The following is a 27678-nucleotide window of genomic DNA, read 5'->3' as shown; positions in this document are numbered from 1 at the left end:
TCATTCAGTTAGGTCATGAAGTTCGACAGATGTGGCAACATCCAACATTTCTGGACATCCTGCGCGTGAACGACTAGGAGACGGGCACTTACGCGCGTCGACGTTGTCCACCGCGATGGCGACGCCGTCCAAATATTCGAAGAAGTCGTCGTTGTATATGTGCTCCGTGTCCGGACCCACTCTATCCACGCGGACGTGGATATTGATTTCGGGGTTCATTTCGACCAGGGTTTGCGCGGCCATGATGGACTTCATGGCCTGCGCGCGTAAGGCCGAAAGAAGAGAGAAAATGTCAGAAACAAACCAGAGACCGTCTGTTGCACAACGTAGGGCTTAGAATTGACAGAAGCGTCACGTCGATTAAAAGCTGTTACTAGCTAGAATGAAATTACGAAAAACCAAGTCGCCTCAACATCGTTGAAGTCAAACAAGTACCCCCCCCCCCCCCCTTCCACACACACACACGCACACTCGTTTTATAGAGTCCAACTTGAGTATGTCCATGTCAATGGTCTTGAATTCAATAGTTAAGCACGCCTCCGTGAGTCTATCAATGTTATTGCCCTGACCATAAAAGTTATATTTGGCCAATACGTCTAGAAACGTTGAGTAATAAGTTTTTAGACCCAATTAAACGATAAAAAAGGCATATTTTAGGACATTTGAACATCCCTTATACGGACTGCCTGAGCCCGCCAAACCAACGCTATGCAGATAATACAAGGCGCGGCGTCTCTGAAGAATATTTTAAGGGTTGCGTGGGATTGATCTCATGCAGTACAAGCGTACGCTATGCGTATTCATGAGTCATGACACTGCTGTGCCAAAGGCATGCAGAAGCTCGTCAACAACTGCTAGTATCATTAGTAAGTTTGTTTGACCGATGAAAGGAGAGAAACATTCAGCGAATGATTACAAAAAATGAAAAACGAGAGCGCATCATCAGTCTAATAAAGCGAATAGCTTCCTCTAGCTACCGTTTCGCATGGTCGTGGCTGGCGGCCGCGTGTCTCACTGGAAGAAAAGGGGAACGCGCTAGCGCCTGAGGTCCGAGGAGAGAGCGCTCGCCGATTGGCCCGCGCCAGCGACTCCATCACGTCTGACATGGCGTCGCAGATGAGAAAGGACAGCGGTGGGAGAGGGTTGCATTGCGAAGCGGATGTGCTCTCCCACGCGCGAGCTTTGTGGTTGGTGCATGGTGGCGCTCTGTCGCGTTTTTCCGCCGCCTGAACTGAAGGCTGTTTCACATGGTGCGATTTTGCACTGCGATTATCGCAGCTGCGATTTTCGCAGATGCGAAATTCGCAACGGCCATTTCACATGGTGCGATGTCAACAATGCGATTATGCGACGCCCAGGGTTGCTTGCTGCCAGATTTTGTCGCACACGCCGCGAAATTCATTTAATGTAATGAAAAAGACGTGCGCGTTATAATATAATTGACCTCTCTTTATTAGGATCAAATAATACGTGCGTTTTGTAATTTAAAAACGCTTCAAAGTTTAGTTTGTTTTGGAGTGCGCAACAGCGGTTTGTGAAGTTCAATACGAGGAGAAATGGCGGACGTAAACAGCTGTTCGCAGGTCGTCGTTCAGCGTTGTGTGCTGTCTCGTGTGTGTTTTATGCCTGTGTCGTTCTACCTGCGGTTAAACAAATTACAAGAGGACCTATCAACAAGCCCCTATAGCTGTTGTCATCGCATATGCAGTATTCGGGATTCGGCGGAGTCGTCATGTCAACGCAGAGACCCTCGCGCTACCCGTGATTAACGTCAGCTTCTGAAAAACGGATGTGTGTGTGTATTGCTCGTGATTGCGCATTAGTGGTTCCTGCTCCTAGCAATATTCTTGCACAAAACTTAGCAGCAAGCACCAACCCAAAAGCTCACGTCTGCCCCTGAACAAAGCCGCAAATGATCTGTGTGTAATTACTGAACGTGCAATGGAGTTTGTGTTGTGAACGTTTATCTTAGTGCCAGCCTGGCTCGTCCGTCTCGGCGCCTGTGCTGTAATTATTCATACAAGTGCTCTCTGAATATTTCGAAAGGAGTAAAAGCCGACACCACATTTTTTTTAGGAGCTGCAGTCACTTGTGTACGTAGAATCGTATCATGCTGGCAGACATGGGCGTCGTCTATTTTCTCGTCCTGTTTCTTGCGCTGTTAGTGTGCTGTGAATCTGTATCAAGAAGCTTAAGTTAATATGCTGCAGTACGTAGCGCAGCCGCGTAGCCACACGGCTAACATTAAAATACCTTGTTAGGAGTACGTTTGTTTGTTTAATAATAAAATCGAACGCTAAAATTTTGTATTCATGGTGGCAAGTGTAAGGTAAGAAGCTATCGAAACTATCCGCTAATGGCATGTGTGTGCTTCTAGCTGCTTCAGCACGTTATCCCTGATAACACCTGATATCCCTGATAATAATGACCCTGATATCCCTGAATACCCCTGATAACCAAAAACATATGCAACTGGAGCAGGTGCTATGATTCCTTTCCTGGAAATGAAAGCCAGCATCCCAGTCTGTTAAGCTAGTCATGTTCTTAACCTATATTAGACCAATGTTAGAGCATGCTAACTGGAGCCATTTCAAACTGGGTTATTTGACCAAAATAAGAAAGTGCAAGGAAAGTGTCAAGGTACAGTCTAATCTGGTATTCCCGAACCTATTGTTATAGCAAAACTTTATGCCTCCCTGAAGTGCCTGCATTAACCCAATGCTGAAAACAGGGGAAGCTGATTCCCTTTCTTGCTATTGAAAAGCTGCTAGTATCTCAATAACAGACCACTTATGTTCTGAGAGAAAGTGAGGGGCACTGACAATATCTCTAATCTTTTGTATGAGCCTTCACCTTGAACGAAAATGGAATAAAAATATTTACCTTTGCAAGCCTCAGAATCCAAACATTCTCAAAATTTTGAGGAGCCACATTAAATTTTTGAGATACAGACAATAAAAAGTGTGCCTAAGTACAAGTGCACACTGAACACACTTGAGTGGTTGAGTGGCCAGCTGCGAATGCAAAAGCGTCCATAGCTACTACCTCGAGGTAACTGCTAGGTTGCACGTGTGTTTCTCCTATAGCCCATGTACCTGGCAAGGGGAATGGTTATACGTAGTCCTGTCCTTTTTTTTTTCAATAGGTGGTGGCTAGCTGATTTCATCTGTTTATGTATTTATCGTTTGTGTGCATCTTATGTGCATGTGTTTGTGTCATGTTCTGATTGTTATACGTGCAGTGATGCAAGAATCTTTTTTTTAATATATTGCACTACAGTCATTTATTAAACTTTGTGTTGAAATGTACAAAATGTGGCCACCCAGTAATGGTTAGGACAGACAGCAGGATTGTCAAAAAATATGATGCAGATCCAATGCACTTGCTTGAATCGACATGAGGCGAAGCTTTCACGCAACGGTCAGTTGAACTCTAGAAAACTAACTGCAGTGTTGACAGTTGTCCTTATTTCACCCGATGCAACACATACTCATAGACAATGTTTGCTTATTCACCGCACAGGTCACATAATGTAATGTATACATAGCACGGTGAACTCACTCAAATGTCGGCTCACTAAGACTTCGAACTAACCGTTAGTCTGAGTTCGTTTCAGCCTGACTGAGTCGAATTTTGGTGAATACGAGTAGCAAGCTCAGTTGAGTAAACTTTGAGTGAATATTGTCATGTGGTAGTCGGGGAAAGCTGATCCAAGTATAATTTTAGTGAATATGAGTCAAAGCAAGCTCGGCAAGTAGATTTTTGGTGAATATGACTCAGTGCAAGCTCACCTGAGTAGAATTTTGATGAATATAAGTCGGAGCAAGCTTGGCTAAGTAGATATTTGGTGAATATGACTCGGTGCAAGCTTGCCTGAGTAGCATCTTTGTGAATATTAGTCAGATCAAGCTCGGCCAAGTACAATTTTGGTGAATATGAGTCGGAGCAAGCTCGGATAAGTAGAATTTTGGTGAATATGACTGAGCAAGCTCGATTGAGTAATGATGGGATATGGTTATACGAGTTTATGCAGTAATACATGTAAGTGCAGACTCATTAGCAACATTGCCTCCATCTTGATGGGCTATACCTACGCCTCACTTTATGAGCTGTGGACATGCAAGACCCACCCACACTTGAAAAGATACTAGTCATTCATACGAAGGAATGCAACCGGCTGACTTCACTGCACAATTTTGATCTGCTTTTGTTTAATGAGTTATCTACTGCTTATAAAAACAAGGTGTTCGCCTGCTTTTCGCATTATTGCATGTGTTTTACAGGAAGTAGAGACAGAGAAGCAAGAAAAGGCAAGGATGTTTATGGCTAAGTAGTTTCTTAGAGTACTGCGATATGTTACAACCAGCATAAACAAAAGTAATTCGATGCATTGAAGTAAGCGAAATGTGCAATTACCTTTTAATGTGAGGGTTAATACAGATGCAGTAAGGATATAAAGTCTGCAACACACTGAAGGTTTATTGGTTTTTTTATTCAGGAGAAAAATGATGCATCAGAAAAATGAGAAAAAAACTAAGTATTGCTTCGAAAATAAATTGGCAATACTGCTTATTCCCAGTCAAAGCGTGAAATATGCTATTGTAGAACATTCATTACGATATCCAGTTTGCACGTTCGCTTTGCGTCTCGCAGCGGAAGTAACAGAACCTTGAAATGAGATAATTCATTGGGGAAAATGCGCATGAAAGCCCTAACCAACCAACTGCAACTAAATGGTCGCGCGTATAGCGTGACCAAGCATTTGGTCAGGCTATACGCGCGACCACAGCATTTGTCCGTAGTTGCATATTCTTTAAATTGTTCCGTCCGTAAAAGCATACGGCGATAAAACTGTGGCGTTTTCGTATATCGCGAGTTGTCTCCAGAACCAGAAAATTGGGACGACATCCGAAGGCCATGCCTTCCCGTGAGGGACACCTCGTAGTATTTACCAACTCGCAGCGCGTGTGAATAACGGAAAATCACGCAAAAGTACGTACTATCAGCACCCGAAGCTAACCTAAAAAACAGCGTCGCCAGATTAGCAACGTAGCGTGTCAACAAACTCGTAGAAATCACAGAACCGAATCTGACCTACGAGTTTTTATCTGCACTATTCGCGTGTCGGTGCTGATGTTACGTACCGATTGCGTAATCCAAGGCTCCACTCAATTAGTTGCACTGTTCGAGGCTCGTTGATCCAATATTTATAGACAAAAAAGTATCTATAAACGTTGCGTTGAGCGACCGCCGCCATTTTCCAAAACAGACCGCGAAATACCTCTCGGCGCAATTTCGACGGAAAAATCGCAGCGATTGCTGCGACGTTGCGACGCTGCGACCAACCGGTTGGTCGCAGCCGAAAATCGCAGAAACGGCCCTGCGACTGCGATTTTCGTCGCATGCGACGGAAATCGCACTTCCGGTGCGATAATCGCAGTGCAAAATCGCACCATGTGAAACGGCCTTGACGGTTGAGGTGCGCATTCGTCGTCGTACTCTCTTGTCAAGTATCTCGTCAATACGCGCCGTTTCGTCCTGCGCTATACGCTGCACATAATGCCGAAGGAAGAGAATACCGTCTAGCGAATGGTTGTTGTGAAGGCTTGTCGAAGGCAGGCGTGGCTATTCGCTTATTTAAATAATCACTTTCAATGGTATCTTCGTAATTTTTTTTATGTCTACTGCAGGACGAAGGCATTTTCAAGCGATCTCAATTAACCCTGTCTTACGTCAGCCAATTTCATCCTAAATGGCTACAAATTTTCTAATCTCATCACGCCACGTAATACTCTGTCGTCCTCGACGGCGTTTTCGCTTCTCTTAGCACTCGAACAAACCACCAGTTAACACGGAGGTCCCAGGTAAGCCACGACAGTCCTTAAAGATCCATGATAGATTAACTCGAGCGGTGTTGCGCGTTAAACGTTGCCAGGTTCAGTTTGCAGCTCTTAGCACCATACACTACGAAAGCACGAGGGCACGAGAGCACAACGCACTCACAAAGTTTATTCGCACGCTGAATAAAAAGTATGTAAATGTTAACATCTCCCGGAAGACGCTGACATCAGCAGTCGTGTCCACTTCCGGTATAAACGTCTATATACGGATCGACCCATCCGTGCCGCATTTTGTCGTCGTAGTAGCGTGAACACTGCGGGAAGTGCTCAGCATGGAAACACTGTTTAGTCGAGGTTGGCGGCATTCTGAGCGAAATGCTGGAAAGCGCGCGTCGCACCACCACTGCCCCTTTTCCGCGGCCATCGCGGGCATGGCGGTGTCATGGATGTTGCAGTAGTTCATCAACACGGCCACCGCACGAACGAGCCGGCAGATGTGACGTCACATGCAAGCTACGTATATAACACAACCACCATCAGCAAGCGTCGCGTTTTCCACAATGCGTGGAAGACGTGACACCAGCTTGTACGTGCCTGTAAAGCGAACAGGTGCGCATTCACCAACTTTCTCGCGTCAATTCATGAAAATTGGTCAGCACATCTCGATTCATATGCAACATTTACATCCATATACCACATAACCTAAATGCACAATATTCTCGTATGAATATATACTCCCCTTCCCTCGTCGTTATTTATTCTTCTTCATCTTCCCCCGGTTTCTTTATAGGAACTCGCAGGCTCCTATAAATCATATGTGATTATTGGGTACGGGAGCAATGGGGCCTATGTAGTTTTAAAAACAGAGATGAGTTTAAAAAACAATAGTTCACTAAAAAGAAAGAAAAGTCTCTTTGACGTTTCCACACACACACACGCTCAACGAAAGTTATACCAAGAACAGGATAACTTTTTGCACTCCTAGAGCGTTTTACTAAACACAACCAATCTGCAGAAAACTCTAGGAAACACTCACGCCCACGTCTTGGGACCGCAAGAGGAAGTGCCCGTTCAGGTTGGACCGCTCAATGACGTCCATGTCGGTGACATATATGCAGCCACTGTCCACTCCAATGCCCATCATGGCGAAGTTCTTGAGAAGTTCGCAGCCCACGGCTCCAGCTCCCACCTATGCGTGGGGCAATAGACGCACCAGTGCTGTGATAAGCGTTTTTAAATCACGCTTAAAGGGACACCCCATGCGTGTGTGTGTGTGTGTGTGTGTGTGTGTGTGTGTGTGTGTGTGTGTGTGTGTGCGCGCGCGTGCGTGTGTGTGTGTGTGTGTGTGTGTGTGTGTGTGTGTGTGTGTGTGCGTGTGCGTGTGCGTGTGCGTGTGCGTGTGTGTGTGTGTGTGTGTGAAGAAAGGAAACCGAGGGGCTCGATTTTGGTTAACCATGACCATATAAAGCCAACAGACAATGACGCCAAGGAAAGCATCGGGGAAATTAGCTGTGGTTGATATGGAAATGCAGAAAATAATGAAAGAAAACGAAAATAAAAGTAGACTAAAAGATAGCTTGTCGCCAGAAGGCGCAGAAATCACAACCTCCTCATTACACGTGCGTTGCCGTGTGCCATTGTGCCACGGCGACGGCTATTAACCCGTCCACTAAATTGGGTACTTATTCATACTAGATCTAGCCCGGGAGTGTTAACCAGCACCTCTAAAAGCCATGGTGGGCGGATGCGGATGTGGAACATCATTTTTTGCCCGATGTCTCGTTGCGTGATGAGGCTGAAGAACCTGCCGAGTGCTGCCCGACGCGTCCATAATTAACATCACCCACGCGTCTTACAAAAAACCATTAGCGCTAACGAATAAGTGTTTCTGCAGCAGCGTACGATATCAGATCTACCAGCAGGCTATCTCGTGACCTTGACGGTCTTCCCCCAGATGGTTCTTTTGCATCTTTCTCTCTCTGATGCTTTCTGAACATAACCATATGGAAATAAAAGATGTCAAAGGTCGGTGACTAAAAGCCCCTGAAATGCCTGGACGAGGTCCATATTTGCCCTCAGTGTATATACGAAAAAAGTGATTTCAAGCATCAATCGTGCATCAAGCAACGCTCACCACAAAGTATGTCTGAGTCATCAGCAGGCGCTGCACATTAGCGCCGAAGACGCGGGCTTGCCCCGCGTACCGCGAGCGCTCCTGCAAAATAAAGTACACACTTGGCGTCAGTCTAATACAAGGATGCATTCACTTAAGCACGTTTCTTTGTCTTCGTGGATGCAGAGCAGCAAGTAAGGTAGGGCTTTATCTTGCTTGAAGAGAAAAATGGACGTAAGCACACGTCATAGAAGCCTACAGGACATGGTCTGCCTGTATGTTCGTCCTACAGTAAAGTGAAGTAAGGTAGGCCGCTTTATGGGCGGCTATGCCGAAGATCCTAACGATATGCAGGAAATAAGAAAAGGCGAAAACAAGAATAAAATACTAAACGCGGCACACACATATAACACAAGTCACAAGCACACAAGTTGGGTCACCAGGGGCATCAGCGCCGGAAGCACACTCTAGTTATTTGGTGCAGTCAGCACATCACATTGAGCGATTTCCACACGACTCTAATTAGATGTGAGTGACATACACACTTGCGCTTCAACTTCGTAAACGAGCCTGTCTTGTATGCTTTTGTCTCGTGTGCCGCACGTCACCTAATTCTGGGCTGCAAGCAAAAGCAATGTCAACAAACTCGCCGCACTGTCCACCTGACTGAAGGCAGGTCTGGCCATAGTATGCTGCATTTTTTTTCGATGCCAGCCCAGCGGCTGTCACTGAGAGGGCGGCACTTTCCCGGTAGTTGGTCACAGTATGTGAGACATGGTTAGGGTCACGTCAATTATCCTTCGTCCTGCGCCATGCGGAAGCCGAGGATCGGATCCGTGTCCTCTCCAAGTTTTCCATGCATGCTCTTAACAGTTGGCATAAAATGATTGCGAATACGGTGCCGTACTGGACCACTAGGTTCCATGCAATACAGAGCCACCGGGCAGGCACTGAAACGTACAGGAGACTATTATCTGGCTTAAGTGTAAGTGCCACGGAAGGCTCCACCAACATTAAACGAAGTTCAAAAGCTTACCATGGCGTTGGCGTCTGGTTCCGAAACGTCACTCTCATGGGGGAGGCACTCAAAAGCGTCAAAGTAGAACCATTGTTGGATAGGGCTGAACTTTCCGCTACATGCCTATCCAAGGGCAACAGGGCAACAAAGCATAAAAATACAGATCTGAATAAGTACTACACGCGTTAAATGTTGAGTAACAGTGCTAGAAAAAGAAATGTCTCTGAAAGAAACGTTTTGACAAGGGGACTTATCTTAGCCCGGGCAGCAACTGCTGAGCAGTTGCTGCACGGTGCACTTGAGTATCGAAGGTTACCGATTCCAAATAAAAGTGAATTGGACAGAAGTCAAAGAAAATTGAGAGAACAAAAAATCCCAGGCCAGCGCAGCACACGCAGCACAGTCACAGCGTAAGCTAGACGAGCGTTTCGACAGTACTACCACGGTCGCTGGATAAAAAAAAAAAAAAAAAAAAAAAACACCGCATATCCACGGGGTGAATGATGAGTGGGCGAAGCTCCGGAGGGAATCATCGGTAAACCGTGAATCTTCCGTGTAATTCGCTCAGTCTCGCCGCACTAAATCGAACGATTGACTTCCACCAATGACACGCGCCATATGTGACGTCATTCCTATTTTATAACAGCGCCCTTCATTATAATTGCACCATCTCCCGCTTAAGGGGACGCTAGCACAAACGCGTTAGAAACGTGCAGTACTCTCTAGTATAAGGGGGAGAAGCCACAGCGTCTTACGCAGCCGTTTACACATGCCGGAACGTGCACCGCGTTTGCCGACGCCATCACATGACTGCTGAGAGAGTATAACCCCCGTATTCATAAACGCTCCTCGACTTGAACTTGACTTGCCACCGCCTTCAACGCGTTTCGAACGCGCTGCCCAAGGCGGTGGCAAGTCAAGTTCAAGTCGAGGAGCGTTTATGAATACGGGGGTAAGGCGGAGAGGCCACAGCGTCTTACACCAGCTTCTTACACGGGCCGTAACGCGCTAGCACAAACGCGTTAGAAACGCGCAGTCTTTCGTTAATGTTGGGTATATATTGTCATCGTGTTGCGTGTGTCCATGTGCGCATCGTGGCGTAGTGGTTAGCGCCGCGCGTTCGGAAGCGAGGGGTCCCTGGTTCGATTCCGCGCTACGGACACAACTTTCGGAATTTTTTTTCTCATAAAAGTAGACGTGGCTACCTACTACGACTACTACTACTACTACTACTACAGAGGAGGGACAGACCCACACCCTAAGGAGCTTCGCCCCTAAAAAAAAAAAAAGGTGCCGTTCGGCCCAGCCAAGCATCCTACAATGCAACTACGGCTGTACGGTTATACGAGGATATATTCGGTTATATGCGAGGTTATACGCTGTTGAGCCCATACATATACAGGGTGCGGGTGCAGATCGCGTTAAGACTTCAGTCTTTCGTACTCAGAGTTCCTGTAATTGTCTGGACATGTATTGACTCTAGATAAAGACGCTGATTCAAACATTTTCTCCACGTGGGAGCCGTAACGTCAAGTTTTCAATCATTTTTTCATCTTGGTCGACGTTTGTTTTGCTTTCTTCGTGATTCCGTGCATGTAATTTATCCATTGCAACGCGTCCGACGCGGCCTGCTTGAGACGCCGTCGCGCGTGCAAGCCGACGCGTTCCATCGCCGATGGCTAGCGCCTTTCCCGATCTTGGACAGCAAGCGCTTGTGTGGCTCAGTGGTAGAGTAGCCACCTCCCACGCAGCGGGCCTGGGTTCAATCCCGGCGGAGAGCGGTTACTTTTTTTCGCATGCGATAGCGGCTACGGGGCGGCGGCGGCATCATCGCGACCGGAAACGGCTATTGGAATGAGCCCATAAGAGCTTACGCTGTAATAAGCGCCGAACAATGTGCCAGAAGCCTACCTTTATCACCTCTTGTGCTGCGACGCTTCCGATAACCGCCTGCATGGGACACAAGGAGCCGGCAGATACGTAGGATAGCGTCGTGATTAGTTCCTGGTCCACTTTCTCCAGCGGTGTGGCCAGCCGTTCGTTCTTTTCCATGGCCAATTGGACCACCATTGCTGCGTCATCCTGCAATTGCCAGTGATTTCACAACGTTGCGCTCATGCACACCTGCCTAGGTGATCTCGCACATGAAGTCGAGAGTCTGACAATATCTCGTGTGGTCGGGGGAAAAAAGAACAGACGCTGACCGAAATAAATAAATTATTAACAAATTCAATGTCGGCCCCAAACACTAGAGCTTTGTTCACAATGAGGGGGAAACAGGTTATATACGGTTATACGAGGATATATTCGGTTATATGCGAGGTTATACGCAGTTGAGCCCATACATATACAGGGTGCGGGTGCAGATCGCGTTAAGACTTCAGTCTTTCGTACTCAGAGTTCCTGTAATTGTCTGGACATGTATTGACTCTAGATAACGACGCTGATTCAAAAATTTTCTCCACGTGGGAGCCGTAACGTCAAGTTTTCAATCATTTTTTCATCTTGGTCGACGTTTGTTTTGCTTTCTTCGTGATTCCGTGCATGTAATTTATATAGAGTGATTCAAGGAACACGTTCGATTTTCTTTAAATAGGGACGATCCTATAATAAGGATATCTAGCCGGGATTGCTTTTATCACAGCGGCGTATATTTTAAAAAAGAGTCGATCGTGGTAGTAATTAGACAAACAATTATGGAAATGAAACCAATTAACTTTATACGCGCAAGAGCCAGACAATTGATCGTAACGCAAAACTTGAAGTCCGTCATCCGACGAGTTCCTAAGAGTTTCCAGACACACAAACGTTGACGCTGCTAATTTATGCAGCGTAGTGATTTCCGGCCAATTTCAGTGAGAAAACCAATATTGAACTGCCCAAGAGCGCAACTATCACGCCCTTAACCGGACTCCGTGAGTGACGTGACGGTTCACGCCTCATCGTCCGCACAGCCTAATTCTGTATACTAAAAAAAAACTGCATTTAAGTGAACAAAGACACTATATAATATCAATTATTTACTGTTTAGACACGCTGTAATTTGCTGTTCGCATGTCGTGGATGTGCCAGACACCACCGGCATTTTAAACTTTAGTATACAATGCGTTTCCAGGCTTTAATGCTTGCTTACGTACCTTGTTCCAAGGCCACGGCAGGCGTGAGTGCAACTTTTCGAAAGCATGAAGAGCTTGAAAACCCAATTGAAGATGGGCAGGGCGATTCATCTTGGCGAAGTCCGACACAACGAAGTCTGGGTTCCTCACGGATTCCTTGAAAGATTTCTGCAAATGTGCAAAATAGAGGCATATGTGGCAACCTTGTGGCGCCATCTGACGAGCATTTGGGCGAGGTAAAACATCCCGTCGACGATAGCAGCTCAAGCTAAGCTGGAAATCCGCTGACTGCGACACTAAAGACTACTCACGAACTGTACGTCCTTCGGCATTTTCACTTGCGTTGAAACGCCGCCTGAGGTGTAATCACCGAACTGCGTTGTGTCACCCACGGTGAACATTGCCGGACCTGGATGAATGTAAACCAAACCAGAAAAGGCAACGGTGGTGGTAATGTAAAAGTAACTAAAGCAAATGCTAAGCGATGCTGCTGAAGCCGCAAGCGACAGTGCTTTAGAAACGTGCGGAGGCACCACTCACTTAGCACCTTGACTCTCATCGGTGGGCAGTTGTTGATCTCGGTCATGCCCTTGACTTCGGAGAAGCTGACATAGTCGTTATCTTCGAAACCATGCCGCATTAGATCCAGGCAAGTCACCACGCCTTCTTTTGCCTATAGGGACATACGGAGCAAAGTACGTGTATGATGAGCTTAAGCACAAGAAACTAGCACATTGAGCCAGTACACGCAAGAAAAGTTTGGTACTTAACTACAGGAGCAGTTGACTGGCATTCTGTGGTTCTATAATTAAACGCAAAGTCAGAGAAGCTGAGACAGTTTCCGGGGTGGCGGCAATAGAAAAGAAACCGGCTATAAATAACTACCTAAGAAGTAACAACTAAATGAGGAAAGAAAGAAGTTATGATATCTCAAATGGAAGCTCTTTACGTTTCGAAGCGATATAAGGATGCCCTAGAAAGCGTAGTTACAAAGCTAGGTACGCCAAGGAAGAAGAAGCATGTGCTTGCTGCGGTATAGCAAGGGAAAGAACGAAACATGTTTTATTAGAATGTGAAGATATCTATCCAAGCGTCGGTTTAGGTTTAGCCCTGGGGTTCAAAGCTAGCGTTGGGAACATCAACTTGCGCAACGGGGACTAGTAAAAGGTGACTGGAGGTTTGGTAGCAGAAAAGTAGGGAGACCACAAACAACGGAGGCAATGTTCCCAATAATGGTTGGAGAATTTTTCATGCCGGGAATTTTTGATCGGTTAAAAAAAGAAGAGGGAGGTAAAACATTAAGCAAAATAAGAAAAAGAGCTTCGTGGAGCAACCCACCGCCCCAAAGGGGATGCTCATAGCATACATCCCCCATATTCGGCCCGAATAGAACAGACGTAAGCTTTGTCTCCTATCTCCCAAACTCTCCTTACACCACCCCAACTTCAACAATTATTTCATTACAAGTATTACCCTGTAAAGGTAATACGTGCGAAATCAGCTGACTAATCTTATGCAATTAGGCAGAATAAAAAGAAATAGTGTGATTTTTTCCATACAGTAGCCAACAACATGCATTTGGTTGAGTCCTCCTAGAGTACTTCAGAATATTTTATTGCGATCGCAGTTATATGGATACTCCAGGCGCATTTCCGCCGTCGCCGTGAGGTTCCGTATGAAGTCTACAGGCGATAAAATCGTCGACGCGCGCCGTATGCTCTATGTGCGGGCGAAAGCGTGCGCGGGTGAGCCGGCGATCGCGGCTCAATCTCGCGCACGCAAGAGCGGGAAGCGGGAAGGAAGCGCGCCGTCTTCCAATCGCGCGCAACGCTCCGGTGGGTAGCAAGGGGGGAGGCCGCGTACTAGGCCGCGCGGTCCCGCCCGGGCGGTTGCATCTTGAAAGCCACCTGCGGCGGGGGCAGAGTCCTTCCTCCCTGCGCTGTGTTTTCGCGGCTTAGTTCGCGTTGAAGCGAAACAGCACGAAGGTCATTTCGCTAGCTGCTGTAGCCGCGCTTACTCACTACAGCGTTTTGACAGCGAGTTTCCGCGGTCATCGAGTGAGATGCGTTCATGTTTACTTGTGCGTGCGTGACACCATGCTTGTTAATTTACTTAGTATGCCCATGTTTACAAGTTTACACGGCCGATAAAACTACTAATATTACTTTCGTATGGCTGTCCACTAGTTCGCTATCGCAATAGATTCTTCGTCTTTTGGGTGAAACTGCGACTTTTTATAGGTTGGCCGAATTTAGCTCAGCCTCTCTTACGTATGCATCAAAGGCCTGTCGCGGACTCTCCCTTTCTCTGTGAAGGTTACCATCCCACGGGCTTTCCCTCGCTTCTGCCACTGGTGCTTGTATATGGGGAATGTACTTCTGTGCTTGTGACTTGTGTAGTGCTTTCTTGACATATACTTTCTGCTGTCTTTCTTCGTTCTTTATTCTTGCCTCGGATATTTGAGATTTTGTTACATTGGCTCTTAAGAGGCTTAACGTAATTTTTTTTCTGCATTTAAAATAAAAATATCATAAACATTCTAGTAGAATTCAAAGTGTGCTGCTAGCTACAGAAATGTTCAGCTTTGAGTGATGTGCAACATGTTTTACTATACCAACATGTTTTTCTGTATACTGCTAAATGAGGCACGAAGAAAACCGTAAATATCTCCATACTCAAGGCAAAAAGACAATGAAACATCAGTGAATACATCTCGGGCCTCCTCCGCGAAAACAACGTATTTAACGCATTCATTTGCGACATGAGCCTCGGCACTGCATTGATTTCTCTCGATGTAGCATCAATTAATATCTGTACAGAGTCACTAATTAGTCACCAGTCCTATATAAATAAAATTTGATCCAGTCTGACAGAATTCTAGTGTCAGAAAATACAAGTAGCACTCGCGCTGTGAAAAAGCGCAGTGAGTGTGAAAAAGACCGATTTGATCACGATTAGTTTATGAGTGCACGGGTGATCAAAGCTAAAAGATACTGGAACTTAAAAAAATATCTATTTTGAAAGTTGAGTTGTATTTTCTATTGAGTATGTCCAACAACAATCAAACGAAGAAGAACGTCGAATGTTCGTTAATTGAACGGGAACCAATAGGAATACTGTTCAAATAAACACGCATTAACGACAGCTCAAATCGCGAATCGCCAACCCTCCCTTAGGAAAGTTGATTTGAGAGTCCTCCGTGAATTCGGCTCACTGGAATACCTTGGTGATGGAGCCAATCGATACAGACATCGGCTGCTCCCCGTTGGTGTCTGTCACGTGGAAGTTGTCACCGAAGTCGCAGAATATCTGCCTGCAAGATGGCAAAGACCCATGCACAACTTTCGCATAATCTGCGCTTCAGAGGCGGCGTCTTGCCGTGCGATAAAGAACTCGGCTGCGGTTACGCACCCAGCGAGTCCCCGGGTGTCGGCCACGATGAGAGCGATGTTGTTGTCACGGGTGACGTCAGAGATGTATTCCTGGTCTTCGAGCGGAGTCTCTGTCAGCACCACCACCTGGGAGGCAACGGGCGAATTTTTAAAAGGAGACGAAAAAACAATGGCGAACAACACCGGACAAGTAAATTAAATATGCACACTTTGGAAACTTTCCCTTGAATTCTTTTTATTGCGATAGCAATTATATGGACACTCAAAGCGTATTTCTGCCGTCCGCGTCGCCGTTGCCATGAGGTTCCGTATGACGTCAACGGCGATGCAATCGTCGCCGCGCGCCGTATGCTGTATGAGCAGGTGAGAGCGCGCGAGGGACGCGCTCTTTCACGGGGAGTGAACGCGCGGCGGAGAGCAAACGCGCGTTCTGCGCCGTGCTCCCTGAAGGGCTGCAGAATTAAGCGTCTCTTTCCTCCTTTACAAATATATATATATATATATATATATATATATATATATATATATATATATATACAGAGAGAGAGCAAACGTGACTTCTTCTGTCGCGCGAAAGCCCGTGGGGGGGGGGGGGGGAGGGGGAGGGGAGGCGACGTTTAGCTGCGGCACCAAATGCGTAATTAGCAATACCGGACAGGTCAATTATATATGCACACTATGGAAACTTTTCTTTGAATTCTTTTTCCTATAATTTATAGTGTTTATGAATTAAATTAGGGGGTTTTACGTGCCAAAACCACGATCTGATTATGAGGCACGCCGTAGTGGGAGACTCCGGAATAATTTGGACCACCTGGGGTTCTTTAACGTGCACCTAAATCTAAATACACGGGTGTTTTCCCATTTCGCCCCCACCGAATTGCGGCCGCCATGGCTGGGATTCGATCCCGTGACCTCGTGCTTATCAGCCCAACACCATAGCCACCAAGCAACCACGGCGGGTAGTAGTAGTAGTAGTGATTTTATTGAAGAAGAAATGGCGCTTATTTCTGCTGCCCAATAGGGAGCACGGTGCAGCGTCAGGGGAAGGGGAACAAGGAGATAAAGATGTTGAAAGAAAGGCAAGAGAAGGATAAGCAGCAAGAGTCTCGTCCAATCATGTAGGAGGCTGGTGATGGAGGCGATGGCCTGCGCTGAGGGCGAGCGCTTAGCGATGGGCGGTGATCCCGTTCAATTCCACAAACTCCAAAAGGCTATGGAGGTGAGAAGGCGAAGGGAACAGGAGGTCGCTGGTTGTCGCAGCGGGTAGACCCTGTTGCCTGTAGGCAGTGATGACCCTTGAGCGGTAATGTACCAGCTCTGGGCAAGCACTGAGAAGGTGCTCGAGGGTCTCGGGGTCGCCACAACGTTCGCAGGCCGGTGAGGTGGAGCGTCCCTTGGCGTGCAGCCGCGCCGCCGTCCAGACACAGCCCGTGCGCAGTCGAAGCAACGTTGCGCGTTCCCTCCTGGTAAGACCACACTCTGGAAGTGGCCTGGGACCATTGCCGCTTGCCACTCTGGCATCCGGGTGGACGGTTGTGAGCAGTTTTTTTCAGACGCTAGTAATTATACTGGCGGACAACTTTCTGTGGCGATGAAGGGAAAGCTACGGAGGCAAAGTGCGCACAAGTGAGAGCGCTTCTGAAAAGTGTACCGCGTGTTAATCCACGTTCGTTTAGGTTAGGGAAGAGAAAACATAAACACCTTATTAGCAACAGTTAAGCAAGAAACAGCACACCATTGAGTGTAAAAGTTTACTATTTTGTGTCTTTTCCCTTCCGCGTCTGGGCAAACGCGAAACCGTCGCACGCACGTGGAAGCTGCGTCGATTCAGCGTCTGTTCCGAGCAACCAAAAACACTGTCAAACGCTGCCGGACTGCTTGGCGCGGTAACACATGTGCAGCAGCCACGCGCCCGTAGCTTTCCCTTCATTGTCACAGAAAGTTGTCCGCGGGTATAGTGCTGTGCTTACGAGTCAGTATTTACAGCAAAACGCACATTTTGGCGAATTGGTCAACGTCAATTTCATGCGTCCTGTATGATTCTACCCGTGTCTTTCGTCCCTTTTGCGCCGTTTCAAAAATGACGAAGTTCAGGATCACGGAAGGATCCTAAAGGATCGTATGCCAAGCTCAAGCCCTCGCGTTTAAACACGTGACATTGTAAAGCTTTCGGCATGACTTCGCTTACTACACGCAGCAGAAGTAGAAACGTTAACTCAAGATCACTCACGTTGAACCGCTTCAAGAATTCTTGGGTCAGGGGCTTAGTGTAGGTCGTGACTCGCACGTACTTGTTGAGTCGTGCCAATGGGGCTTCGCAAGCCTCGGCTCGATTCTGGCCCAATGTGTCCTTGTTCAGGTAGTACTGGAAGATACAGACCAAGATGAGCACAGTCGAAGCCGCTCACAACGCAGCTATAGTTTGAATGTTGTAAATAAGTAGATCCTTGCGTGAAACAGAGGGCCACAAAATGAATGGACATCTAAATGGGACAGTGCCTGTTTGATGGACCATATACTTCTTCAGCACCAGTTCTGTCTATGTGTGCATTTCGTTCGTGGTCGTGTATTTTCTGCAAAAATCTACTTATTTATTTTAAGGCACCCACTAGCCCAGCAACATGTTCTTAGTGCCAGCAATATCCACGCGCGATGCGTGCGTTTCGGCGAAAATGATTAAGCCACCGGGACGTATTTTCCACAGGCTTTCAGCGTGAAGCTGACATGCCCGTTTTAGGCGCGATTGGTTCGTTGTGGTACAAACTGAAATGCTTTCGTAATTGCTGCCACTGCCAAGTTGCTGCTATGCAAAATGTAGCGAAGTCGTTTATTTCTTCGCGGGTTATTACGCGGTGCGAGATATGCACGCCGACGCTGCGCTTATTGGTAAATGTCTTACGATATAACACTTCAGGTTACGGCCAGACTACGTACGCAGTGCCCAGACATTTCGCAAGAAACAAACGCAAACGCAACGCAATTTTTTTATACTGCAGTCATACATAAAGTATAAAAAGCGCAACAATCGAAGCAGGCGCAAGCGTACTTGATTGGCTCGCTACTTTTACGTCTGATCAAGATACAACAGTTAAGACGGAGTTTCGATTTTCCTTTACCACTCAGGGGACTTCCGGCATGCCCGATTATGACAACGACTGGCCTACAAAGTCACGTGGGCTTTTGAGAGCAATGGCTATGCGTGCAGCGGCCGTGCTCACGCTTTTGTAATTTACCTGTATGGTGCGTGAGTGTTCAAACTTGTTTGTGCGACCCCCCGACTGCGCAGCCATCGACTGACCCCCTTGAAGGTTGATTGGCAGGTACTGATATGTAACGGTGCGCAGTTCGCAACGTGAACGACCTGCTGCGTTTACGATCGCAGTGTTACTAGCGCCCGCTATATACAGTAAATGATTGCTTTGTGAATGCTACGATCGTAGTCTGAACGTAGCTTTGCAGCTGTGATTAGTACCTCGGCCAGGTGCAGCCTGCGCAAGTGCGATGTGGCACAATTTGCGCAAGTATAGTGAGGTGCCGATAGTTAGTGCAGTCGGTACGGAGCCGAAGAGGTAGCGGTAATGGTAGCTGATTGTGGTGTAGCTAAATCATCCTACTACCGAAACAGACTAGTGACAGTCACTTTTTGCCTTTTGTGGCCACTTGGGGGAAAAAAATTGTCGATGATAACATGCTGTGAGATGATCGCATTGCAATCCCGGTTGAAATGTGCCCCACGAAGTTAAGCACTAGATTGGTTAAAGTCGGTGGTACGCATTTCCGGCCGTGATAACAGCGCACCTGTCGTGCAAAGGTATAGATAAACGCGCCGATAACCGATGGTGGCGGCACGTCGGAAGTCATCGAAAATATATCGCAGATGTGTTCTAATTATTTACCAGTGTGTTGTCATAGCGGCCCGGCAGTAAGCAGTGCCGCACTCACACTCCAATGTTTCGGCAAAGAACGGCTGCTCGGGAAATTCAAGCTTCATTGCACTCGAGCAGTGGCGACATCTGCTACGAGCGAGCTATAGGACGTGTTAATTCGCGAATGTCCTCACCTGCGATGAGAGATCGACCCGGGTGCACACCATCTCATCGTGCAGAGTGACCGACCTAACGCCAGCTAGAACGATGTTCTTCGCTACCTCTACTCCTAGGCCGCCCAGGCCCGAAATGAGCACGTCCGATTGGGCCATCCGCACCATGGCGTCGCGCCCGAGCACGTAGCTGCAAAGCAAAGTGTATTTCGCCTCAGTTAATATTTTTAGTCTATTAATGTAGACGGAAACGTTGTAATTATTTGTCAATTCTATGATACTGTTAGGATTTGTCATAGAACTGACAAATAATTACAATGTTTCCGTCTACAATGTCAACTAGAACATCGGCTATCCCCGTTTGTTCTCCGATCCACACCGCTCTCTTCCTTTATCTTAACGTTAGGCCTAACATTTTTCGTTCCATCGCTCTTTGTGCGGTCCTTAACTTGTTCTCGAGATCCTTTGTTAAGCTCCACGTTTCTGCCCCATATGTTAGCACCGGTAGAATGCAATGATTGCACACTTCTCTTTTCAACGACAGTGGTACCAAGAGAAGGGAAGCGCAGTCGAGGATGGCAGAAAACTAGGTGGGGTGATGAAGTTAGGAAATTTGCAGGCACAAGTTGGAATCAGCTAGCGCAAGACAGGGGTAATTAGAGATTGCAGGGAGAGGCCTTCGTCCTGCAGTGGACATAAATATAGGCTGCTGCTGCTGCTGCTGCTGATGATGATGATGGTGATGATGATAATGATGACACTGTCAGATTCCGTTTTCATTGAAGAATTATTTTGTTGAAAACGGGCATAGTTGTGTAGAAACTACTTGAATAGGAAGCCTTCATAATGACATGAGGCTACTCGGAGTTGTGATGTATTTTACGCCGGTGTTAATTATACTTTTTTTTCTTTTTTTGTGTCTGCGCGTGTTACAGAGCGCCTTAATACGATTACTGCTCTGACTGTTCACAATGCTGCGTCTTAATGGAAGCCTCAACCACCTCCGTGGTTGTAATATCTAGCGCGGCAGCTCTTGCAGCCAGCTGTAATGTCCCGTGAACTAAGTGACAATTATATTCTTACGCGAATTAAGAAGATGGTCGCACTGAAGCGCATGCCCTTGTTTTTCGAGAGAGAAATTTTATGTTGACTAAAAATAAAGAACCGTTTTACTCTGGTTGCATATTAGTTTCCTCGTGAATAAAATTCGTACCTATCGGTTCAGACATTAGATTAAAATCTGTGACAGAAAAACATATGTCGAAAAATTATTATTTTTTTACAGATGCTGCAATCCCCAAAGGGATTTTAAGCAGGTTTACATACATAAGATACATACATCCTGGTTTTTGTGAATCAGAACTCTATCGAAGCGTCAAGAGAATTCTTTATGCTGCTATAGAAGCTGCGGCTTTAGGTAGGAGAGGCTTCCAAGATGCCGCCTGTTCGGCTTCACTTTCGGTACACCTCTATGTCACGCTTTTGCAGCTATGGCTGTCAAAAGGAATTTTCAGCCGCGTCAGCGTCGTCACTGTCGCCATGTTATCGCCATATGGCATATTTCTTGTGATTATCACCGCCATATTGTCAAATGCCGACGATAAAATATGATACCCATATCAGTGGCGCACCGACGGGGGGGGGGGGGGGGGGATTTTGTTTAACCCCTTGTCTTTCCTTGCGCCGTTGAGTACTGCAACTAAGAAGTAAGACGCGCAAGCGTCTGCACACTCGCAAACTTGCGCAAGAAGCGCATTTTTTGACAATTTCCCGTGAAGAAATTGAAATTAGCGCTGTTTAGATGGTATTGGCAAACGAAGGCAAACTGTCAACCCCCCGCCCCCCTTGGCAGAGATCCTGGGTGCGCTACTGCCCTATATCAAACATTAGGAAGCGAGGACATCGTCAGCAGTTTTGAACCTAGGGCGTTACCCAACAAATTGAGCCTCAAGATGTGAACTATATACGTGCGAACACTAGAGGCGTTCTGAACCCTACGAGGTCCTATGTACGAGGTAGCCGTAGCGGCGCGCGGTAAGTTGCACGTGACAGCCGTAAGCCAGCAGCGAGGTGAAGAGAGAGAAGTACACTTTATTGGAGGCGTGAATTAGTAGGTGAGACCCTGGCAGAGGAGCTAGCGTGGTGGCCGTGTGGCCGCGACGCGGTTAGCACACTCTGCCAGCCTGACTTGTCATTCGGGGTTATCCGGCTTGATCGCACGCTCCCAGGCCTCGAGCCTGGGGGCTTGCCGAAGAATTGTCCTTGGCGGGCGGAAAGGTGTATAAAGCCTCACTTAATTTAGACGAACAGTGCAAGACACACAAGTGTTTTCCATTGGTGTTTTACCCGTATCACGAAGCAGTTGTCCTGAAATTATGATGTACTTACGCGTACTTATCGCTGAGCGTGCGAATATTTGAATATTTGAATTTGAAATGATTGTTTTGTTTCTAATCGAAGTACTACATTCAAGAATATAAAAATCGGCTTCTTCAAATATTTCATTATGACCGAATATACGGGATCACTACAAGTATTGGTGTTTGCTTGCCATGGCAAAGGTAGCTAATCGGGCCTTTTGGCATGCCATAAGTGTGTACAATGTTGGCAATAACGGTCACGGACACAAGAAAGAACGATTGGACACGCATTGTTCTTTGTGTCCTTTATGCGCAAAAGGTCGATGAATGTCGTGAACCGGCTCACTTGAGCACAGTGCCAGTGCCCGTTGCAAGTCAACGTGAAATCCTGGCGACGTTTTTAGCTCACAAGCTTTCCAATTTAACAGACTTGCGTATCGCAAAACTTGTATTAAAGAGAAAAGTTTATTTCTGCCTTTCCACTCCATGATCTTTTCCTCATTCTGAGAAAGCCAGAAAATATTCGGTGGACCATTCGATAAGGAAGCGCTTATTTTATGGGAGAAATTTAAATCTGATGTGCTTCGAGACTTTCACTGTTGGAACACCGCCGGTACTTAAACATGTTTTACCCAGCACTCCTTGCTCCCAAATAACGCGTAGCATACCGAGAGCCATGATGTATGAACAGTGTTACGTTTACATCCTGCACGCTCTGCCCGATAAAAGCGGCGTGCTGTGAGAATTTCATACTGTGGGATGCAACTTGACGGCCCTTTGGACCCTATAGACCTAAAGTGACAGCTGGGCGCTCTGATAAATCCGCCTGAGCAGCTGTAATACGTTCTATCATGCGATGCGATGAGAGGCCATCAACATTTAATTTACTAGGGCCACCTCGATACACAACAGTGTGGCGGAAAACATTGCGCAATCCACTACTCACGTGTCTGTACGTCAAACCGCTCATCTCCTCCTTTCCCGCTCCAGCGCTCTCAAACACACCGCCAGTTGCTCCTCCCGACGAGGACATCGTCCCTCTACAATGCCTAAGATCATGTTTTACATGTACAACGCTATCGCGTTAAAACCATGGTGTTTACATACGTAGTCCACTGGAATATATCAGGATCGGTCCATCCACACTGTATTGCACAGGCGCCAGGATCAGCTCGCCTTCCTCTGCCCGTCGACACATGCTATCGCATTTTTGTAAATTGCTTCGAAGACACTGACTTTACTTATTCGGACTGTTAGTGTCACAAGCACATGAACTGTACGTATATAGTCGCGGCGAGTTGACTCACAGTTGTCTGGAATACAGGCTCTCGTCGATATAGGGCGGGTTCTGTCCTGATGAGTCCGAGTTTTTACCATGTTCCTGTGCATAAAAAACCGCTGAGGTTACCCAGAATCGACTTCACAAAAGAAAACCAACAATTTAATGAGAGCAAAGGAAAATGGAGGCAATGAATCGCGATTCAATAAACTACAGCTCAAGTTTCAACTCAAGGAAGTTTTCACACTCTGGTAAAAACAGATGCACTCATGCAAGTGGTAAGGTTTTTCTATTTTAACTTCATCATGTTTTGTGCTTCTGATATCGCCCTTCCGCTGTTTTTCCTTGCAAATTACGTTATAGGAATTCTGTTGTGTTTATGTTGAGTTCTTGTTGGCAGTATATTTTGTATTGAGATGCAAGTGAATGTCATATATCACTTTTGCGAGGGTTTTTTCCAATTTGTTTTTTTTTTTAATTAGACGCAAGTTCTGAAGAAGGTCGCAGGCGACGTTAGCGCGAGTGACATCTAAATACGCTTTGACTACAGCCATGTTACGCTTAGTACCATAGCCTCTTATAATTTTTCATGCCCACTCGATGGTGTCGCGGTGGCCGTACGTTGTCCTCTCCTTTCCTCCTGGATTCACACCTCGGTTCTGCACGCACCCCATACCCGGCTGCATTGTGTACCACGAACATAGCTACGCCTCGGAGAGCATGATCGGCGAGGTAGACTATGGTGAAAGCTTTCGCAGAGGAACAACGAATAAGCTTGTGCTAGCCAATTCGCTTCATTGCTGCCATCTAGGGCTCAACACAAGGCAATGGCAGAGTGATAACCGATAAAGACAAGTGCTATAGCGCCTGTCTTCGTCGGTTTTCACTCTTTCCTCGTCTTGTGTTGAGCGCTAGATGCAGAAATGAAACACCAACATGCCCAAACTTACGGCATTTCAAGTTCGCCTCATTGCTTCGTCCTCCGAAACCTTTCACTTTCCTTCAAAATATCCGAGGCCTATTGTTTCACGAGAAATTGCAGTGGCTGCGAGCTGCAGAAGGTCGTGCCACATGGCGCGAAGGAAGGTAAAGACGTTACATTTTTCGTCGTGCGCACATTGTCACCGACAACTACATCATAAATGTCTTGGCGTTCCTACTTTTATCCAACGGAAGCAACTGGCATTGCATATTGAGCACCCTGGACAGCTGAATCAAAATACTTTTCTAGCATTCGATTAGTGTCGCTTCATAAAAAAGGCTTAGCAGCCAAAATCGACGCAAAATAAGAGAAGGTTGACGTACATGGTATATATGTATTTATGAGCACTAAAACTGAGGCATTAGATATAATGCAGTGCTACATAATTACATGGTTTTTCATTATTTTCTTCGTCACGTTGTGCAGACCTTACATTTTTACAGCGAAGATGCCTATGGCTAGGGTGTCATATTTTGTGTCCATCAACAGATCTGCATCTGCAAAAACTCGGCTCCCAAATTTGATCCAAGATCGCTTCAGTCTATGCGAAAGCTTATACGTCTCATCACTTGCATATGCATTTTCAGTAGATTAGATATAAATAGGCACCATTTTCAAGATCAGTAGACTCTCAGGTAGATACTGCGGGTTTCTCTAACATTTGCCGCCGTGCGACCCACGTCGGCCATGTGTACGCTCGCACTTCCCTTTCCTCTCTTTGTCATCGTTCCAAGTGCCTGCGTGCCTAGTTTCCTTCCGCTCTCCCGGAATAGCAGTCCCGTCACATGTTTCAGTTTCCTCCAGATCCCCGAGGTGGCGGTAGTCTTCCAGGCGAGTGTATGCCGCCGATCAAAATAACTGTGTGTGCACGCGTGTCTTCGGGATGACCGCCATCACCGCTCATCAGAAACAAAATTTCCTCATACATTTGATTTAAATTCTGTGTCACCTCTATGTCGCGTGCTAAACTGCTTCGCTGGTAGCCACCTTCACAGGTGCAGAATGACGCGTGATTTTCCCCCTCTTCGCACAGCCCACCAAACACACCGGTGAGCGCTACCTCTGAACCGTTCGCCCCACCCTCTTCTTTCTCCGCAAATCCGGCGAACGCTCCAGCATCCTCCTCCTCAAGGCCCTGAACCGTGCCGTGTTCCCATTTTAGCGATATTGTCGCTAGATGTAGCGATTTTTGGGTCTGTCTAGCGACCAGCGACTTTTCTAGTGACGCGACAGACCAATTGCCGACATTTTAGTTATTTCAAAGTTAAGAAAGTAGCTTTGAAAATGACATTCTAGAACGCTCTCTATTATTCAAAAGCTAAAGAAAGGCTGCCTAAATTGGCTGTATTGGGAGCGTGGGCTCTGAGACCACAGCGAAGCAGCAGTGGTCTGCACTCATTGAGGCCATATGTTTCATAGTGACCATAGGCTTCATATTTTGGTCGCAAAATGCAAGTTCTTATTCCCCCCCCCCCCCCCACCTTTTTTTCCCCATTATTTATGAAGCCAATTAAAATGGCTCCCAACACTATGGATGCTGTATTTTCAACAAGTATGTTCGATTGGTGGACGTTTGCAAGCGTAGCAGTAAATTAAATGGCCAAATCTTGCTGCCATAAATTTTATGCGAGGTTTAGAACACAGCAGCAGAAGAATAGGACTGATAAACTGTAGAAACGCGTACATATCGGAGCGGCTCGGTCCGGTCACGCAAATCTGAATGCACCGTCTCCGTTGCTAACGGCTTTCGAAAAAATCAATACCTCACGGAGCTTTCAGGTAGATCAAGGGGCGGAAAGGTAACATTTGACCTATATGAAAGTCACCTAATTGTAATTGCCGTGTTGACAACATAACCAAAATTGTGTCGCAAGATTTAGTTCTCTTTAAAGCGCACAGTCACACGTAAGTGACAATATTTCAGATTATAATGTGAGGGTACCAGCAACTATACAATACCATAGGTCGGCGTAACCCTCTCCTGAAGATGCCGCGCAGTTCTGCTTAACGCGTACCAACCCTGACAATGACTCCAATGCTCCGAACACCTTTATTGAGCCCGAAGAGCTGCGCCCGAGCCAAGCCTAATATAGACGAATAGCGTGCACTCACACTGGCCTTTTCAAACGCGTCGATGTCGGAATCATCGTCGCTCCTGCGTCGTTTTGCCGGAGGGGTGGGGTCCTCTTCCTCGCCAATGGCAGCCGCCATAGAACTCGGCCTGGCGACTTGTACACTCGGTCACCCGGCTTCCCGCCCCCCACCCTGAAGCTGTGCCCACGCCGTCCACGCCAAGATCCACGCTCGCGAACTTTTGCTCTTGTTATTGTTACCTTTTATATATGGCACGCACCCACTAGGGGAGATTGGCCAAGATCGCAATGGAAATAAAATGTAATGTCACTTATCCGGCTAACTTAATGCCATGTATTTATTTATTTATTAATACTGTCAACCCTCATAGAGGGTCATAACAGAGAGGACAATACAATTACACACAAGAAATATGCACAATGTCAGTGTACGCAAAGTCAATTCACAGTGAATAAGATGTTCACTTGAATACTGGTCAGCACACACATGTCATTTACAAAATACGTACAATGAACACCAAGTCGCACATATCACTTGGCACTTCAAACTAAATTGGTAACTCCCGTAAATACGCCTCAACAGCGTTTTCAAAGTCGGTGACATCTTTTAGGCTAACAATAGCGTTTGGCAATTGGTTCCACATTTCTATCGCATCCGGAAAAAATGAGTATCGAAATGTATCACTGTTAGTTTGGAACGGCTTTATGACGTAGTCGTGGTTAGTTCGCGGGTTTCTTTTGCCTGGAGCATGTAGATATTTGAGCTTATCAATCTTAAGTTGATCCTGCATTATTTGATAAAGTACCTTCAGCCTAAATTTCTTTCGACGAACCTCTAGAAGATCCAAGTTGCAACGCTGTAACATCAGCGTGACCGATTCCTTCCTTCGGTACGTCGAACAAATAAAACGTGCCGCCAGTCTCTGTATCCTTTCCAACTTCCTCTTAAGCGTCACTTGATGGGGGCTCCAAACAACGGCTGAATATTCTAGTATCGTCCTGATGAAGGTGGTGTATGCAATAAGTTTTACATTACGCGATGCATGTTCTAGTTTTTTTCTCAGAAAGTACAACTTTTGATAGGCTGTCATGCAGACGTTATCTATATGTTGGTTCCATGTCAAATTTCGTGTTATTGTTACCCCTAAATACTTGAACTGGTGCGCATTCTCCAACAAGTGTCCGGCAATGCTGTAAGAAAAGGAATAGATAGCTTTCTTTTTACTGATGTGTGTATATGTAGATTTGGAATAATTTATTTCCATTTTCCATTTCTTACACCAATCATCTAAATTTTGCAAACATTTCTGAATTTTAAGCTGGTCATCTAGTTTAGTAATTGTGGTGTAAATTAAGCAGTCGTCTGCGAAGAGCTTAACCTGAACACCCTCTTCTGCCACACTACTGATGTCATTGATATAAAGGAGAAACAGTAGTGGTCCC

General features: G+C 46.4%; 1 protein-coding gene across 1 annotated transcript; it reads right to left on the bottom strand.

Moving 5' to 3' along the window:
* On the bottom strand, nucleotides 1-26353 carry LOC119445262 (ubiquitin-like modifier-activating enzyme 1). The gene is made up of 14 exons (XM_037709580.2): nucleotides 26255-26353; nucleotides 23189-23262; nucleotides 19543-19711; nucleotides 17713-17847; nucleotides 15499-15605; nucleotides 15310-15400; nucleotides 12628-12760; nucleotides 12399-12496; nucleotides 12109-12255; nucleotides 10883-11053; nucleotides 8990-9094; nucleotides 7975-8055; nucleotides 6877-7029; nucleotides 1-258 (listed from the first exon to the last, which is right to left on the bottom strand). The coding sequence occupies exons 1-14, from the start codon at nucleotides 26351-26353 to the stop codon at nucleotides 1-3; spliced, it is 1821 nt and encodes a 606-aa protein (XP_037565508.2).
* Between the last annotated feature and the right edge of the window lie 1325 nt (nucleotides 26354-27678).

Source organism: Dermacentor silvarum, chromosome 3, assembly GCF_013339745.2.
Source record: "Dermacentor silvarum isolate Dsil-2018 chromosome 3, BIME_Dsil_1.4, whole genome shotgun sequence".
NCBI lineage: Eukaryota > Metazoa > Arthropoda > Arachnida > Ixodida > Ixodidae > Dermacentor > Dermacentor silvarum.
This window is presented reverse-complemented; position numbering and strand designations above follow the sequence as displayed.

What these genes read in the sequence shown, in the direction of transcription:
- LOC119445262 (XM_037709580.2), bottom strand. Translation starts at nt 26,353, where the DNA reads ATGGCGGCTGCCATTGGCGAGGAAGAGGACCCCACCCCTCCGGCAAAA. An exon ending in AATTCTTGAAGCGGTTCAAC is followed by an intron (nt 15,606 to 17,712) that starts GTGAGTGATCTT and finishes GTTGCCTCCCAG; the next exon opens with GTGGTGGTGCTGACAGAGAC. An exon ending in AACCAGACGCCAACGCCATG is followed by an intron (nt 8,056 to 8,989) that starts GTAAGCTTTTGA and finishes TTTATTTTGCAG; the next exon opens with GAGCGCTCGCGGTACGCGGG.